At 37.5% G+C, this 17,997-nt stretch overlaps 1 protein-coding gene across 7 annotated transcripts in view; it reads right to left on the bottom strand.

Annotated features, from left to right (window-relative positions):
- Positions 1–17,997, bottom strand: part of ARL15 (ADP ribosylation factor like GTPase 15) — a 214,136-nt gene that overhangs the window by 127,171 nt on the left and 68,968 nt on the right. For all 7 annotated transcript variants that reach the window (XR_003995030.1, XM_030511770.2, XM_030511772.1 and 4 more), the window contains 2 exons: positions 11,733–11,877; positions 8,877–8,936 (listed from right to left, as the gene is read on the bottom strand). Coding sequence is in view for 6 of the 7 variants with exons in the window: in XM_030511770.2 (XP_030367630.1) it covers positions 8,877–8,936; positions 11,733–11,877 (205 nt within the window). In the remaining variant the exon portion in view is untranslated. The remainder of the gene's footprint in view (positions 1–8,876; positions 8,937–11,732; positions 11,878–17,997) is intronic.

Genomic DNA, 17,997 nt, shown 5'->3' with positions numbered 1-17,997 from the left:
AAAAAATCTGCACTAAGCAGACAAGAAGAAAAGAGCTATCGGCAACCAGAAATCACAATTTCTATAAGACAAATAAGGTCATATTCTTTTGCCTTAATTCTTCTTATCCAGGGAGCATAACCTGTTCTCAGCCCCCTTCTCCAGCTGGGTAGTTATCCTGGGCAGGAAATGCTGGCTTGTGAAGCCATCACTCTTTATGGCATGACAAACTCAGTCTTTCAACCAATCAGTTGTTTTTAAAGGTACAGTTTAGCACAGACTATCCTATGAATTAATCTTTTCATCTGTTCTAAAGGTTTCTATGATAACGAAATTCAAAAGTCTGACTTCTTCACCAATCCAGAATGTAATGTGCCTCCATTAAACAAACTCAGATTCTAAATAAAACCAGAAACTTAACTGGTACCCAAAACGTTCGAGCAAACAATAGTAACACACAAGATAAGCATTTAAATTTCTCAGCCTAACATCAAGCGGGATTTTTTACAGCTTTGCAGGCACACGGCTGCTTCTTCAAACACTTTATCACTTTAAGCCTAAACTAAGATAAAAAAAAAAATTAAAAGAAGAAAAAAAAATGTAGTAACTCAGGTAAAATTCTCCTAGAGAACACATTATGCAAAAGGTTCACTAAAACGTGACATTCAGTGGAGTATTCTCCTCAGACACAGGCAAGAGCCGCAACTCATGCCTAGGCACATGATTTGCTTCCTTCATCAACAGACCCATGGGAGTGGGTTGAGTCCTGTGGCATGACTAAACCATCCCATTTACCAAAAAAAAAAAGGGACACACAACACACAACAACAACACACCAAAACAATCACACTACTTATTAGAAAAGACACTGTAGGCTTGACTTACTTCATAAAAGGAATAAAAAAAAAAACCCTCTCCTTACAAGGAATCAAAAGGGTGCTGTAATTAAAACCCACAGTCATTCAGCATTACTACAGGGAAGGTTTATTCAATAACTGCTACAAATTTTAGAAAGTTTTAATTTGTAATTTTTAAAATATCAAATAAATTATTTTTTACTTTCAGCCAAGGGTATAGTGTTTCCATATTAGTACCATTTATTAAAGATCCCTTAAAAGCTGGGGGGGAATAGTTTGAGATTTATGTGCAGTTTAATACATTTCCAAAACAGGTTGCACAATTATGTGCAAATATTATACAAAATGCAGAGCTACAAAATGCAGAGCTGCAAATCTCCCCTTCACCTATCAATACTTCTGCTTACATTTTCATTCACAGCTGCTTGAGGCTACCTTCAATTCCCTCCTTTTCAGTACTTTCAGGAAAACAGAACATAGAATTACAGAAAAACGTCACTGAAAGCAATTTAAAGGTGTCAACTTTGTTACTTGTCAAACTTGCAGCAAGACTCCATTGAGAGCACAATGAATGTCATGCAGCCCTTCCTTCAAGACAGTCTAGCCTGTGCACGAAAGCTCTTGTTCACCTCAAAATACATCACTGTTCCGGCAAAATTATAGCCTTAAATCCAGGGGAGAACTTTTTTTCCTTCCCACCCAAAACAGTTAACCTGGGGCCATAAAAGAATGCAGGCTGCAACCAGTTTTTCTACCACTTCAAATATAACATCCACTCACCTCCAATAAAGCTACATACCTATTTTGAAGGTTTTATAGCTGATTAAATAATTATATGGATAATTCCTCTACTGATATCAAACAGACCATTTCTGATTAGCAAAACCATGAAAAGATGTTAAAGAATATGTCAACTGCACCACAAAATCTTTTTGCATGAAAGACTAGACCATGAGTAGAGAAGTAAGAAGGAGAGGAAGGGAAAAAGAAATCTCTTGCCCATTCTTGCAAAACCTTTAAATACACCCTACCCTCCCACCCCACAAAAACCTTATTAAAAGAATACTGACGTAACGGTTTCTAAATCTACGTAGGGTTTAAAACTTCACTTCTCATCATTTTCTCACAAAGAAAACTGACATGTTTTCTTAGGTAATATGGAAGATATCTGAAATCTTTGAAATCTTAACAGATTTTTAAGACATGTGGCTGTGCCTTATCTATCTCGTGCATACTTTCAATTTAGGTGTCCCAGTACTCCCCTTTAATAACTACAGCATACAGATTTATTTGGTTTGGTTTTTTAACACTAGATATTTTTCAGCCTGTTAGGTCCTTTCATTTTTATTTATAAAGTTATAAATCCTAAGATACCTGCTTTGTACATACATGCAACTTGTCCATGCTGACAGACACATCCACACACAGATACAGAAGTTTCCCACAGGTGTAATGTCAGTCACCATTCAATGGCTATTTTGTATTACTACTGCTTATTGCCAAGTGGCAATACAGATGCTAAACCAAAACCTTCCCCAAGGTTCACAAGTCACAGGACTTCTGCTTCCTAGGGTTTAAGACCAAGCGACCACAGACTGTTTTCTCTAGCCTTTCAGGCAGCCCACTCCTGCAATCATATACAAAGCATGGCATCAGGAAATTGGCAAGTTTTTTTCCTGAAAGAGGAACATTTGGAGATTGCCAGATCAACTATAATCACTGCAGCAATTCAACAACAATCTGGACAAACGGCATTAAAAGAAAAAAAAAAATATGTTGAGAAATAGATTCTGTGCCTTTATATTAAATACATACAAAAATCAGAAACACATATTATTGTACTCGTTTTCATTTTTCTTATCGAACTGAAGTTTATGAAAAAAATCTCTGTCATCTCTTGTCTGCCTTCCAGGCTTCCCCAGTGAGATTAATCTGGAAATTGAGCCTTCAGTATTTTCTCTATTAGCTAACTTAGGTGCTGTCTCCAACTTTGAACCTCCACCTAACTCTGCTATTTAGAACTGTCAGAACAAGCACTTGGAAGTTTTAAAAACACTGTATTTACACTTGGCTGCAGAAAGTCAGTTTGATCTACTGAGGCATGTACTACATCTTACAATAAAATCACACAATTTGAAACAAAAATCTCCTGTTCTAGTCAGGAACATGACGTTCATTAGAAAATCTTACAGATTATTTCAAAGGAAGATAATGTGCCATGTAATATGCTCTTCACATTTACTTAAGCTTGAAGCTTTAAAAAGTTTGCAGCAGGTGGCACACCATACTAAACTGGACTTCAGGTATCACAGTCACTCTCAAAAATTTTTTTTTTTTTTTTTTGTAAGGTACAAACACACAGAAAGTCCTCTCGGGCTGGCAAAGAATGGCTGGCAACAAGAAAAATCATATGCCAGCTTCCTCTCTACCCATACCCCATCTCTGCCCTTCCTCAGCCTCTGCTGGAGGACTCAATAACAGCCAGGATCTCAGAACCACCAGCACAACTTCCCAGCCGAGCACAGCTGCCAGCACACAGCAAGAATCAGATGTACTCTCCGCTGAACTGTAGTCACACCTTCAGGAACAGTGTAGGTAATCTCAAATAAAGCTCCAAACACATCTTTCACTACGCGCTTAAGACTAGGAGGTATATAAAGAAAGCAGCAAGCCCACCACAGTTCTGTACTTCTGTCTGTTTAACTCTTCTGTTGACTGGTCAGAAAAGTTTGAATCCACTTTAGCCTCTAAGGATCAAGGTCTTTTCTGTCCAGAATCAAAAATAAAGCCTTCTGTTGTTGTTGTTGTTCAGCAGGAAGTTCATAAAATGTAGGTATCATTTTTGATGCTAAACTAGGCTGCTATACTCTACCCTTTGATTCAGCTGGAAGAAAGCAGTCGCAAGTCCATAACAGGAGGCAGAGACTTTTTAGCAAACCAAAGGTTCCACTTTTCCCTCCACAAAACATCCAATCAGCAAAAACAACCAGCCACCTGACCCACAAATTATTTAACTAGGAAATTCTGCATTTAACTGATCATATTATACATAGCTTTGATAGGCATTGCTAGCATGGCTCCTACTTGTTTGGAATAAGATAAGCAGTGGGTTGTCTATTCACGCTGCAAAAAGCTGATTGTACAAAAGGACAGTATTTCCAAATAACAGCAGAAAGATCGCTATGCGGAAAATCCTTACTGGAGCTTCCTCGGGATTCATGTTAACGAGATCCATAAGCAGGTGCAAATGATCTCTCTTCTCTATGAAATGAGGAAACTATGTGACAGAGCCTGGGCTTAGGCACCATTTGAACAGCAGGCTGGGTATGATTGATAGCAAACAGACCTAACTTTAATGCTTTCGGAAGCTGAATGTCTCTATGCAACTCACAGCTTGGACAGCTCATCAGGGTCATCTAAAAATTTCATCTGCTAAGACGTTCTGTAAACTGTTAGACGCAGCTATGTCGCAGATGGCACTGCATGTACTCCACAACCAGATTTTGTAGAGGTGTCAACTGCCTTTTAGTTAAATACAGTACGGAGATTTTATTGCTTTGTGTTAGTTCGTTGCTGTGAAGATGATTTAAGATGGCATTTACTTGTGGTATTGGTTTTCTGATGAGTAACTAGATGAAATTTTAGCTGCTCTACAAGGCTACATTGCTAGAAGGCTGTTCAGTACTCTCCTCTACCTCCACAGAGCAAAGGAGAAGATTGGTTTCCCATAACTATTCAAATTTTAAATTCTCATTAAGAGCTAATATAATTTTCTCCCTTCTCCTTCACTTTTTCACAAGTTCAGGCACTGCTTGATAACTGGGTTCATGTTTCCCATTCAACTTGGACTGCATAAAAGTGTGACTCCCCCTCCTACTCTGTCTTCTGCTGTTTACTTCCAAATTAAGGCAAAATACGCATGCTTTGTTTAACCAATCCTATTTAAAGTTATTTTTTTACCAAGCTCTCATTTAGACAATTAATTTAGCTGGCCTAAGAATGTGAATTTATGACTTAAGTCATCAAGCTTAAGCAGTGGGGAGGACAGCTCTCATCCCTCTTTTTCTGAGTGTGCTCAAGCAACTGGAGACTTGAGCATCCCTGATATTAACCACTCTGCTCTTGCTCAGCACTTTACACATTTTGTTTCAAATGAAGTTTCAAAGATGACTACCCAACGTGTAGTCTCTGCTTATGAGAAAGGCCTTTGGGTGGATTAAAAAGATGTAACACAAACATACAACAATATATTTTAGTACATAAAGCAGAGAATGTTACTAAGCCCTGTAACATGTTCTTAGTATTTTTAAACTTGATAAGGAGAAAAAGAGCTGTTCACATCCAGAATAATTCTTTTAAGTTTGACCAAGCTCAGTATTTGGCATTTCACAGTAGTTTCTAAGCCTGCATTTATAACACAGCAAACTGAATTATCAGGTAGACATATTCTAAAAAAGCAACTGTAAATTATTAGTTGACCTCCAGAACAGACCTAAAATCTTGATATAGACCTGAATATGTATCTACGTCACAACAGACACTATGACTTCACATTCCGTTATGACAGCATTGTAACAGCAAATTAATAAACACATGCAATAAATGGTGGTTTCATTCACTGTGTCTCCAGGCTGGAATCTGTCAGAACCAAAGAAAAAGCTTTCTATTACCTTTGCACTTTCATTATTTGTCTTAAGTATAAACCTCAGTGTTTAGCATCCCAAACTTCTTTCAGCAAAACACTGTTAGAACCTTTTGAATAACAAATGTTATCATCTGCCTTATTTTTGCAGCCTTTCCACACCCTCCTGTATGTTCATTGTCCATAATTTCAATCTTAGTTCCCACCAGAAATTGTGGCACCAGAACAGGAAATCATTAAATTTGTAATTTCTTTCTGTACCATTATTCAGCTGAGTTGCATAATATAGAGAGATATTTCCAGTTCTCCTGGTAAGAGAACATTCTGAAAGAATGTGGGCAAGGGCATGGCACAGCTTCACAGTAGTCTAAATTACACACATTATTTTGTGGTCTAAATTTTTGGCAATAAAGTGTGTTGGGGGTTGGTGTTAGTTTTTTTTTTTTGTTTCTCAGGCAGCAGGAAGTCACTATTGATATATGAAAGAAATTTAGAGAAAACGCAGTTCAATTTGGTCAGTAAATAAAGCAAGACCTCCTTTTCAAGTAATTCAAACAGGCCTATGTTCAATTTGAAAGCTATATGTTTTCTTACTTATTCAGGGTCAAATTCAATGTTTTTAAACAAAACATTTAACATTTATGAAATTGGATAAAAAACCCATTTTCTGGTAGGAAGGCAGTCTGGTTTAGGAGATAAACACAATTAAAAAAATAATCAGAAATAGGATTTTTTTTATATATGTATCCTAGTATCATGTATTTAAAAAAAATATTACTGCAAAAAGAACATAGCAAGCTTTGCTCTATGTCTCTATTCCTAAAGGCTGATGGAAGACAATCGGACAACCAGACCTGGAAGAGACAAAAGAAGAGAGACTTTTCTATACACTTTGCCTGACAATTTACAGAAATCAAGAAATAAAACCCAGCTTCATTAGCATCTCCAGAGGCAACCAGCACAGTAAAAACTAGCAGCGTCTTCAACTTCGAGGAAGGATACTGCTTCAACCAAACAAAACGGATACTACGCAGTTAGCATCTTTTCCACATAACCGCTTGGCTGCTGAATATAAGAACCTTAAACAGTATGATTTATGCTGGTTTTTAAATACTGGCTGTTAATATTTTGCTGTACGAAGACATTTGAAGTTTTCAGTCACCTAAGCCTAAGACAATTTTAAAACCGAGTATCAAAAACTATATAAAACTTCACCCTTAGAATAACATGCAACAATGGACAGTGATTGTTAAAAAAAGATGCCCTTCTACCTGCCTCCAAGTTTCCAAGATCAAACGTGACAAGACCTCCGTAGTATTGTAAAGAGAAATTAGATACCACCACCATAAAAACTGAAGGCAAAAAACAGGAAGAAGAACAAAAACATAGGTTCCTATTCAACACTAGGAGAGGAAATTCCAAAATAAGATTTAGTAGTTCTTAACTATGTAAGATGTTTTCCTTATTTTCACATAAAGAGAGCAAGAGAGCAGAAAGCTCAGGCTTCACCTTCATCGAACAGGAACATATCTCTCAATTAGAAGATTAAACGCTGACCACCAGCTTTTGGAAGAATAACAGAATTTGGGAAGCTTGCCTTAGCTCCCTTACCTAGGCAATGAAAAGCTGGCAGCGTTCAAGGCCAGGCTGGACAGAGCCTTGGGCGACATGGTCTAGTGTGAGGAGTCCCTGCCCATAGGAGGAGGGTTGCAACTAAATGATCTTAAGGTCCTTTCCAACCCAAACCGTTCTATGATTCTATTATTCTTCCCCAATATCTCATAGAAAAACCAGACAATGCCATTTCTAAGTACAGACATGTAAACTGCCATAGTTAAAAGAAAAGAAATAAAAGGTGGAGTAAATAAATTCTAACAATCTTTCAGTCTTTGGGAAGAGGTAAATGAGTGAAAAAACGAATCAAATATTCTGGATTACTTCAGGACATCCTGTCATGAGACGCCAAAGCACTCCACTGAGATAAGATTTCTCCTAACACACACACCTGCATAAAATAAAAGTTGTATGATCAGAAAAGGTTAAGGAAGACTCTTGAATGAGGATCTGCTGCAGAATACTCAGATTCAGTTACTCATGCAAAACCTGCATTTACCTATATGAATTATGTATTTCATAGAGATTAGGCAGCAGAATGTTTAAACTGGGCTGCAAATGATTCACCCTATTAAAAAAATAAATAAATAAAAAATCCCCAAAGCTACCTAAGTCTACATGAATGGGGCTCTGAGCAACCTGGTTTAGTGTTCCTGCTCATGGCGCGGGGGTGGAACTAGATGATCTTTAAGGTCCCTTCCAACCCAAACCATTCTATGATTCTATGATCCGGATAACACACTCACGCAGAACCAACAATATCCCTGTGGAGTGGTCCCTTTACCGAAAAAACTTCTGCTTCATTTATAGGATACATGCTCAAGCAGGTTAAAATCCATGGACCAATGGCAGTAAAGAGGAAATACTATCCTTTCAATATGTGCTTATCTCAAAGCATATTCTTGAAACAATTTCAGGTAAGACAACCATGATGAAACTTGATTTGATCTCACGAAACTTCCATCAGGAACCAAGTTAACATCTACCCCAGAGCATTTAAGAGAGGTTTCAACCTTGCTGAAAATCTAATGAACACCCTCAAGATTCATTGTACTGAATTTATATAGATAATAAAGAAAATCTACAGAAATTCTAGAATATAAAGATCTAAGTGTTGACGTTTTTTTAATTAGAGGGATGAAATCAGACTCCACATGAACTCTCATTAGAAGAGTGTTTTCTGCCTTTTACCAGAGCTAACTCTTGATCACTTCAGACTCAGGGACAGAACTGGGCAGCCAAATAGCTTACCTGTATACAGATAATTAAGAAGAAATACAATCGCAGAACAACCATGCCTCCAAAAGCCACAAATTCAACAAGGGAACAAATATCAAACAATAACGGAAGTTAGCTACCTTTGCCACATTTTCAGTGGTGCAACAAATACATTGGTTTTGCTAAATGTTCGCATAGTTACCTGAGCCAATGCTCCTAAGTAAAAGCTTATACATACAATAAACACTGTGAACACACTTCCTTAAGCTGCCACTTGAGTTGTACCACAATTACAGTCCAGTTTGTATAACTCAACCACTGCAGTTCAAGAATTCACATTAAGGAGACACACCACACTTAACTGCTTTCTGCTCCTCCTGCTTTTTATTTTTTGTTCTTTGTTGTCAGCATATGTACTGACTTATTCCCAACTTTATCTGGAGAAACACAGATTTTAAATTCCAGCTACATGGATTTATAATCTTTACATTTAAAACAAGTAACAGTTTGCTATGATAAGATTTAGATACTGCATGTTTTTATAATCAAACAAATAAATGCTATACCTCCAAGTTCTTTTACGTTCAAGATGGCATTCTGGAATGGCACCGCTTTTATACTAAAACCTGAGAACAGAAATTAAGAGTATTAATAAGTTATTTGTTAAAGAGGCCATTTGCAATCAATTGCATACATTCAGAGAAGACTACATTTTTCATCAAGGACCAGGATTTTGCATGTGAAATTCTGTTTCATTGTGATGCTTAAAAATATCAGTTATAAGGGAGGGGAGAAGGAATATATCAGTATGAGCAATAAAATCTGCAGTGATACTATTAAATAGTTGGCACACATAAAACTTAGCATAAAACTTCCATATAGGCCACCTACCATTTAGTAAAGAGTTAGTATGGAATATACTTTTATAAAACCATCTTTTAATGCATCTGGAACTACCAGTTTACATTTCAGACTACCAGTAATATGAAGTGATCCTTCTGCAATAGGAGACTTGGAAGATAACATGCAATTCAAATCACTATTTTCATACATTTAAACTTCATAGGTTTTGGTTACAGTTAGAATATCAATCCTTCTATATGTGTTATTAACAGAAAGATCCTTTTACAGACCTAAGTAGCATATATTAAAATGGTTACAAACATACTAGAAGCATCTGTGAATCCTCTATTAGCCTGTTATATGCATAAAACTTAAAAACTTCCCAGAAGTGTGATGTTTTCCTTTAACTGAAAATTCAGACAGCCAACAGAAATGTAATGTAAAAAGCTCCCAGCAATCCATCAATATATTATATACTAAATTCTGCATGTTTAGCGCATACATATAAATGTATATAATGCTTTATATAGGAAAAGTTATGTCTACTCTTTCAGCATAAAATGTCCAGATAGACATTAAATTTATTTCCATTTAGCACAAGTAGTTTCAACATGATTACATACCTGTGAACTGAGTAAAGAAGTTTTGAAAAAAAGTCTTTCACGCCAAGTTTATTATCTATCATTTAACAGAAATAAGACGTTTTTTCTCCCAGATCAGACCAATAAGGTATTTGAGTACTCCAAATATGGTCAGTGCTAGATGCAGTAAAGTGCAAGAAAATCTGAGGGGAATAATTATGAAATATTTTTGTTGTTGTTGTCTTAAAACAAATCCTAAACTCTTCCTAGAAAGGAGGAAAAACTGGAATGGACCTGAGTGGCATTGATGAGAAAAACAAAAATACAGGTTACAGTTTGAAAAGTGAGTGGAGAAGGTGCTACATTGAATTCTTGGGTTCTCAACAATATTTTCTGACATAGCACAGATATGGTACATATGGGTAGATTTCTTGTAAGCTTAATAGCCTAGATATGCATCATTTTGGTATGGATGCTGCCTAGCTTTCACCAGAGTCTGTTTTCATTCCTCAAGCTTCCTAACTAAATACACATATTTTGTGGTAGCTATGTAGAAACATGTACAAAATTTAATTTTAAAAATAATAATATTTTCATTATTTCCTTTGATAGATCTATACTGCTATGTATATTGCTGTTACTATTTCTTTCAGGATCTAAAGTGTTAAAGTATACTTTGCACTAATTTCAGGTGAACTCTAAAGATGGGGTGGGAGGAAATAAAAAGGCTGAATTATTCTACAGTTTCCTTCCAGCTTTTCAAGTTAGGCACGAATAACTTTTCCATGCAATGAAGTGTGAGATCTCTTTAACATTTCCAGTAACACCACTGTGAAGGCAATGGGCTAATGGCTCACTGCAGAAAAAAGCCCAGTATTTTCTTGTACCTGTTTTTTGTTTACTTACAGTTGTATTAAATAACTTTATGTTCTTCTAATTTAAACAAAGATACACTGAAAACCAGTTAGGGTTGCTAAGGGACAGTCATGAGATTCAAGCTCATGAACCATAGCTATAACATAAAGCCATGTAACTATAAACACAGGTCACTTGCACAACACTCGCTATCTGTTCCCTCGGCAAATCAACCTTAGCAAACTGCTACAGCCACAGAACTAGATTTCTTCCGTCTTTATGATCTAATCTGTCCTCTTTCTGAACTTTGCAGCCAAGTACTCCTTTTTCTTGCTCCACATGTTTGTTTCTGGGTTGTTTTTTTTCTGGTGCTGTTTTGGTTTTGGGAGTCATTTGTTTTTGTTTTTGTTTTGTTTTTTAATCAAAATACCCTTTTCATTAATAAGCATTCTGTTTCATCTATATCTGTATGCATATGCAATTTTTTTGGATTTATGATACCTTTTATCTGTGTTTATGTCTTTTTTTATGTATCTTCTCAATGCCACTGAAACTTTCTGTAAACTGAATGTCTGATCTCAATCTGCCCTTACTACAATAAGCAAGTCTTTTTGCTGATCTAAAAAGTAAGAATTATCACCAGAAAAAAACATTTCTATTACATTTATTCTTTTGGTTGCTAGCATATACCACAAGGCACTACTGACCAAGTATGAGAAGAAATAAATCACAATTAGGTTTCAAAGCATCACTGTCTCATTCTACATTATAGCACATTCTCCTCTTTTCTGTCCATGTAACAAAACTGCTTAAAAAAAAAAAAAAAAAAACGTAAAAAGAGAAGTAAGAAACCTTTCAACGTGTCTGCAATATGCAGACTGTATGTTTCCAATGGTTCTACCTCATTATATCGCAATGTAAGTTTTGACTTTATACACATCCCAACTCTCATGTTTTCATGGACAGTCCCCAGTGTATGACCAAAGACTGAAAAAGTAAGTAGTGGGAGCTTCAAAGCAATCCATTACCTACTTTTGAAAGCAAGATAATTAAGCCTAAGTTCTCTACCAGCTTTGCTATACGTTTCAAAAGTTACCTCTAGGCAATGTTACAGCACAACATGGAATAAAGGCAGCATCCTACCTGTGGTAGACACTATATTCTCTGGGCTTTCACTGCAAAGCTGTGACAGAAGACTTGTCTTGCCAGAACCAGTGAGGCCTATGCAAACCAAGTCATACTCAGGTCGTGGTGGTGGTGGTCCCTTGCAGCAAAGCGCTCTAAAACACTGCCAGGGTAGGGAAAAACAAACAAAGCAAAAACAAAAGGAAGATGTTACTTTTTTTGCAAATGTTTATTCAACAAGGTTCTAAAAATCAAGTTTATACATTTAAAGGCATTGGAGAGAAGCAAATCATTATTCCAACTTTCTATTTCGACAAAACCTACAGTTAATAGAGTGAGGCCACCTCAACTAAAATCTAGAACAGCTTTATAAGAAAACACAAATATACCTGTTAACTTTTCACCTAAACCTCACAGAGCTGGATGTCACTTCTCTCAGTCCATTTCCTGACAGCATGTACAGTAGACATACAGGGCATACAGCAGGCATACAGGGAGGCACATGCCCTACTCAACTCTGCAGCAGGGTATGCATGAATTTGCTTCCTGTGCTAATTTCATTCAATACCTGGTGCGAACATCATAGCAGCTCCTAAGTAGCTGCTAGCCAGGCTCTACCTGTTGTCACAGGAAAGAATCAGAGATGTGCTCCTCTGATGTCCTTCCTCAGCTTGCTTTGTCAGATGTTTTACCTTGCAATATCAGCTGTTAAAAAAGAGTACAGATGGCAAAGAAATAAATTTTGCTGGACAGCTCTAGTCAAAAATACAGAGATATCTCACCTGCTCTGAAGTTAATCACAATATAAGAATAAAAAACTCTTACACAAAGACCACTCTTGAGTTCTGCTCACACCTCTTAAACAGTATTGCCAAAGTATGCCAAGCTCACCCGAAAGGTTCTTTAAGCAGGCTTACAGGTTCATCAGGCTTAAAGGTTCATCAGACTTTTCTTTATACATGATATGGAAACTTTCTATGTAAAAATCTAAAAAACGTACCGTTCTGGGAAAGCTAGGAAATATGTATTTAAGTTAAGGGTTATAATTACCTGCTACTGTGCAAGATAGACCTGCATCAGCCTCATATATATAAATACCTTTTTCCCCAGTATCTGCCACCTTCCTATCAAAGGAATAAATCTGCTACAACAAGGAAAGGAAAACATGTTTGCACAATCACTCATCTCACACATTCTGTCTTTACATATTCCCAGGTCTTTTCTTCCATCTTAACCACAGGCCAATCATCACACTGAGTAAAGAAATCCAGTCTTTACAACCTTAACCTAGTTTGTGTACATTACTACTCAGGATCTCTCATTGAGGGCTAGTGTAGGAGGAGAAAAACTGAATGGACGTTAGCAAGGTGCTGTTGCAAGTACTGGGATCTGGCTCTGTGAGCAAGTCATCCAAAGAGAACACGATTATAAAAAGACAGCTCACTGAATCCAGAACTTTTATTGGATTCTTTCCATTTAGATGGCAAGTTATTACACATACTGCTAAACAGTCTTCATTGGTTTAAAGAAGCAAAAGACAGCAAGTTCAGGGAAAGTTACAAAATTCCCTCAATACCTTTTAAAAATGTGAAAGGAAATATTTTAGGAGTAAAAACATTTACAGCAGTAGTTAAGCTGAACAAAGGCAATACATGTTAAAAGCTTTGCCTCTATTAAATTTTGACTCAATTTTCTTTTTTTTAAGGTCTGCCCTTCCGTGTGTGTCTGTAACGCAATAAACATGCCTTCTAGCTTTATTCACTGACGTCAGTTTATACTTATCTCACAGACTCTACAAAGCTACAGCAAATATTCTACTCTGGTACTTAAGCGGGAAAGGCCAATTGAGTTCATTGCACAAAATAAGCTCCTTCAAACAGAGTTTCCACTTAGTGGATATCATGCTGAAGGCCACAAAATTCTTCGAAGCTTGCCAGAACTCCCAAGGCTGTGTGTCAGGCCCTTTGCAGCCAGTCTCTAAAAACGATTCAATTTGTCCCTGTCATCACTGCATCTTTGCAACAACTTCTTGATGTCCTAGTGAAAAACATAAAGGAATAGATGAGCTCATAAAGGAATGGATAAGGTGATGAAAGTCTCTGCTTCTCTCTGGCCAGACACTGTGCCAGTTCTTATGCAACCAGACACAACTCTTGCAGCCCCAACTATGTTTAATAACCTGCAGTTCTATCAGAGATAATTATCTCTTTGTAGAACACATATGGAGGCTCTGCGGGTGACAGAGAGGCTCCACAAGATGGTTTTGTTAAGTTCAGTATCTGTTTAGTGCAGATTCCTTAAGTCTAACTTAGTCTGGAGAATCTCTACTTGCTGTTGATTAAACATATGATCAAAAAGCCAGGTCATGTCCAAAACAGCATACACAGACCCACCACTCCCTCACTCATCCTTCACCAGTAAACACAGTTATGAAAAGTATTGAAGTCCCTGAGATACAGCAGATACAGGATCCCAGAAGACACAGAAATTACTCCCTCCAGACCACTCTCGTATTTTATTCGATGATTCCTCTATCTTTGTTATATTCGTGACTTTGTCCTTCTGCAAGGCTAATTTCCTTCAGTAGATATTTTTGTTTCGTTAAAGTGAAAACAGACTTTAATATTCTAGCTTCAAAAAGCTGCTGAAATTTCAGCTGTTATGTATAGCACCACTGGCTGACATGAGAATTTCTACAAGCACATTTTAGGGGATACTTGCAACAATATATTTTTAATTTCATAAACTTTTTTCACAATCCTCCTAACTCAAGCTCAATGAACATCTCTTCATTTGGAAATATCACTATACAAACAGTCTGATCACTGTCCCCCTGTTCTCTCAGTAGCTAAAGTTACTTGGCCACTAACAAAGTCAGGGCTATTTAAGCTTCCATTATACAGACTAAACCTCTATTGTCACAAATTTGGCAGCTGCATGTAGTAGCTGCACAAGATCTGTGGAGAGCAGAAAATTCAGAGGTCATTGACCATGTGAATAGAATTACATCCTATATTCTGCTTTTGATTATGGACAGGAAACGTGTCCTAAAACATTTTATAAAGCATGGACGAGAGCTATACCATTATTTAAGATGTCATCACATACTACAGTGCAGTCTGAAATGCACAGAACTGCAAGAAATGTGTATTAGTAACTAAAGAAGCCATTCCTGAAATCCAAAACATAAATATATCAAAAACATTGAGAGAGTTGTTCAATTCACAACAACTGCTCTAGTCCTTTCCAAAGGACAAAATGGTGTAGTTTCCACTCCATCTGGACAACCCAAAGGGCACAAGAGAAACTTGAATGAAGTCTGACTGGTCTTGAAACACTTGCCAGATATGGACCTGGAAGACTCTTTAATTGATTCCAAACCTGATTTGCTCAATGAGTGACTGTCCAAAAAAGGCTGTCATTTAGGTATTACAAAACGAACTCCAAAACCAAGTAAGACCACTCAGAGAGAGGGAGTGTAAGAGATGAGAGAAAGAAAACATTTGACTACCTCAGCTACAGGGTCAAGCAGAACTAGCTGGCATAGTCACCAAAACGTTGGGTGTCTCCATTTTCAGCCCCACTGCTAGCAACAGAAAAGGAACATTTTTTGGAACCCTTTCACCATATCCGAGTAAGACCTTACTTCAGGGGGACAGACATGTCAAACAAAGTGTCAGTTTTCACTATTTTTGAGAACATCACACTCAAAACTCTTTATAGTCATTGGATGATAAGAAGAAGCAGGCAAGGGAGGCAGGCTGGGAGAGTGAGAATTTAATTATTTTTGTTTTAAGTGAATGAGCAGATTTTAAAGTTTGGTACAACAATAAAGTATCTTGAAAAAAGTGTTTGCATTTAGCCAGTTTTGGAAAAAAAGGATGTTATTAACCCAGGAAACCAAGTAATCAGGTGCTGCAGTCTGCAGAAAGCTGCAATATTCACAGCACCACTGATGCTTTCATTTTACTTGCATGTGTGTATGCTGCATGTGCACATATAATCATACACAAGAGCTAAGGGAAGAAGTTAACCAGTCCTACTCCTGCTCAGAGACTTCTATCCCAGATGATTCTAGTTTTAGTTAGATAAGCATTTGAGCTGAAAACCCTAGACAGTGTCCCTTTAAAGCCCTACGGAGATTTATTCCAGGAAAGGCATTAAATATTGTGCTATAGCAGGAGTGGCCAAACACTTCTGATATATGTGCCGCTCAGAGATCACAGATTGAAGCTCCAGGCAGCAAGCCTCCCCGAATTACTACTCTCTCCAACGCATTACACTGCCTCTAGCCATTGAGTCTGTCTTTGCCTACTCATTGTACTTCGTTTCACTCTCCTTTTTGGGGTGAAATACTCCATTATTTCTGCTTTGTTCTGGACCCATCTCCCGTCTGTTTCTTTTGTTGCCACTATTTAATAGGGACAAACAGAAGCAAGGGATTTCATGCTTAGTTGGTTAAACACACACACTCTCATGCAAAAATACCCTAAGTTAGTGCAACATTAATGCTAACAAACCAAGCGCTCAGAGCTCTTGAAATCCAGAATTAAGGCTGAAAGCTCAACCATAACTGTGCTCCTCTCACCCTCTTGCTTATACTTACAGATATGGTGACCCTTTACATTTTATTTTTCAATTAAGGTACCTTTGAACAAACAGACTTCTAGCAGCCAGAACACAGTTGTATCCAGAGGACTGGTTAGTCATCTGAACCAGTTGGTGAAAACTCAAGGGGATTATTAAACGAAGTTAAATTTACATACAGCATCAGGCTCCATAGCTCTGATGTTGTATAACATCATGCAAGCACAAAGAATTCTCAAACCTTGAAGAGATAATGCGAAAGGTGGGGGAAAAAACCACAGCAGACAGTCACAATAATACCGACGATAGGAAACTGGGGACAACAGTGGAATAACTGAATGCAAACGACATGCTTAAGGCACCTGAATGTAATTACACAGAGCTAGGAGAGAGGGGAAAAAAAGAGATATATAAACAAACTAAATTTTTACTGTATGAATACCTTAAATTAGTACATTATGAATCTATTAATTTGACCGGGCAAGCCAAAGCTACAGACTCCTCAGTTTCTATACTGCTGTACAGGTGGTCTTACCACTACACAAAAAAAGGAGGATGAGTCAAAAAGTACCACTTTTAAGACACACAACCAGTGACACTATTTTCATGTTTTCAAAACATCAGACTGATAAGGTTCATCTTCATCTATATGACAACAGCAATGAGGACAAAATTGCTGTTCATTCTGTGACTACCAGCAGAGATGAATGCTCACACAGCTACTGCTATCCTGAAGTGACGTTCAGCACAGATGAAAATACTAAAATCATGACCAGACACCTTCTCTGACAGCCCACAACCTCCAACAGTGACTACTACACTCAAGCTCCTCCACTCCAATACAGACTAATGATCCAAAGTCCAACATAGGGACCTCAGCTTGAGGCCTGCTAACCTACTGCACCAAAATCCAAAGGACAAAGTAATCCTCTTGCCCAGCCTGGCTAATCATGAGTGCGTGGTAGCCCACTGGCTGAACACGGGAACACTCTTCCTCTACATGCACTTACACGTCTTCACTTCTGCATCAGCCTGTGCTGCAGTAAGACAGACAAGAATATGGCATTAAAGACAGGATAATACAAAAGGGGTCAGAATAAAACAAATAATTGATGAAATGAGCCAGCTTTACAAAGCAAACAGAGTTCTGTTGATGTCTGACCTTACAGAATATAACAGGACTTTAAAATAGCAACATATTATTTGGAGCAGGAATCTCCAATCCTCCCTTCTGACCCCTAAGTAATATATTTTGATTCACTGGTTGAAATTATTTACCAACCGTGAAAAACTTCTCAGTATTTCAGAGGAGCCACACTTCTAGAGTCTCAAAAGGAGCAATCACACCTCAAATTACTTTCAACTTTCCAATGTAGTCACCAGCAGAACAAGACACAGGCTCAAGTGCCAAAACCACACAAATGACATAGCCCTATTAATTCTTCAACATATTTGACAACTCTGCTACCAGCAGAGAAGGCCTGGAGGAAATGAGGTCAAGAAGAAAGAACTGGCTGACATCTGACAAGCCAGATATGACACTGCTGTTTAGAGCATATCACTTCAAAAGATTTCACAGTCATCATGCATTCTTCCTTTGAGTGACGATAATGCAATCACAGCAGGTTGAATCCTGCCCAAAATCCAGACTAACTTTTGGTTTTCTCTAGAAAATCAAGTCTTTGCTATCTCAAAG

The sequence above is a fragment of the Strigops habroptila genome, chromosome Z (assembly GCF_004027225.2).
Source record: "Strigops habroptila isolate Jane chromosome Z, bStrHab1.2.pri, whole genome shotgun sequence".
Classification (NCBI taxonomy): Eukaryota; Metazoa; Chordata; class Aves; order Psittaciformes; family Psittacidae; genus Strigops; species Strigops habroptila.
The sequence above is the reverse complement of the archived record's forward strand: the minus strand, read 5'-3'. Positions and strand labels throughout refer to the sequence as shown.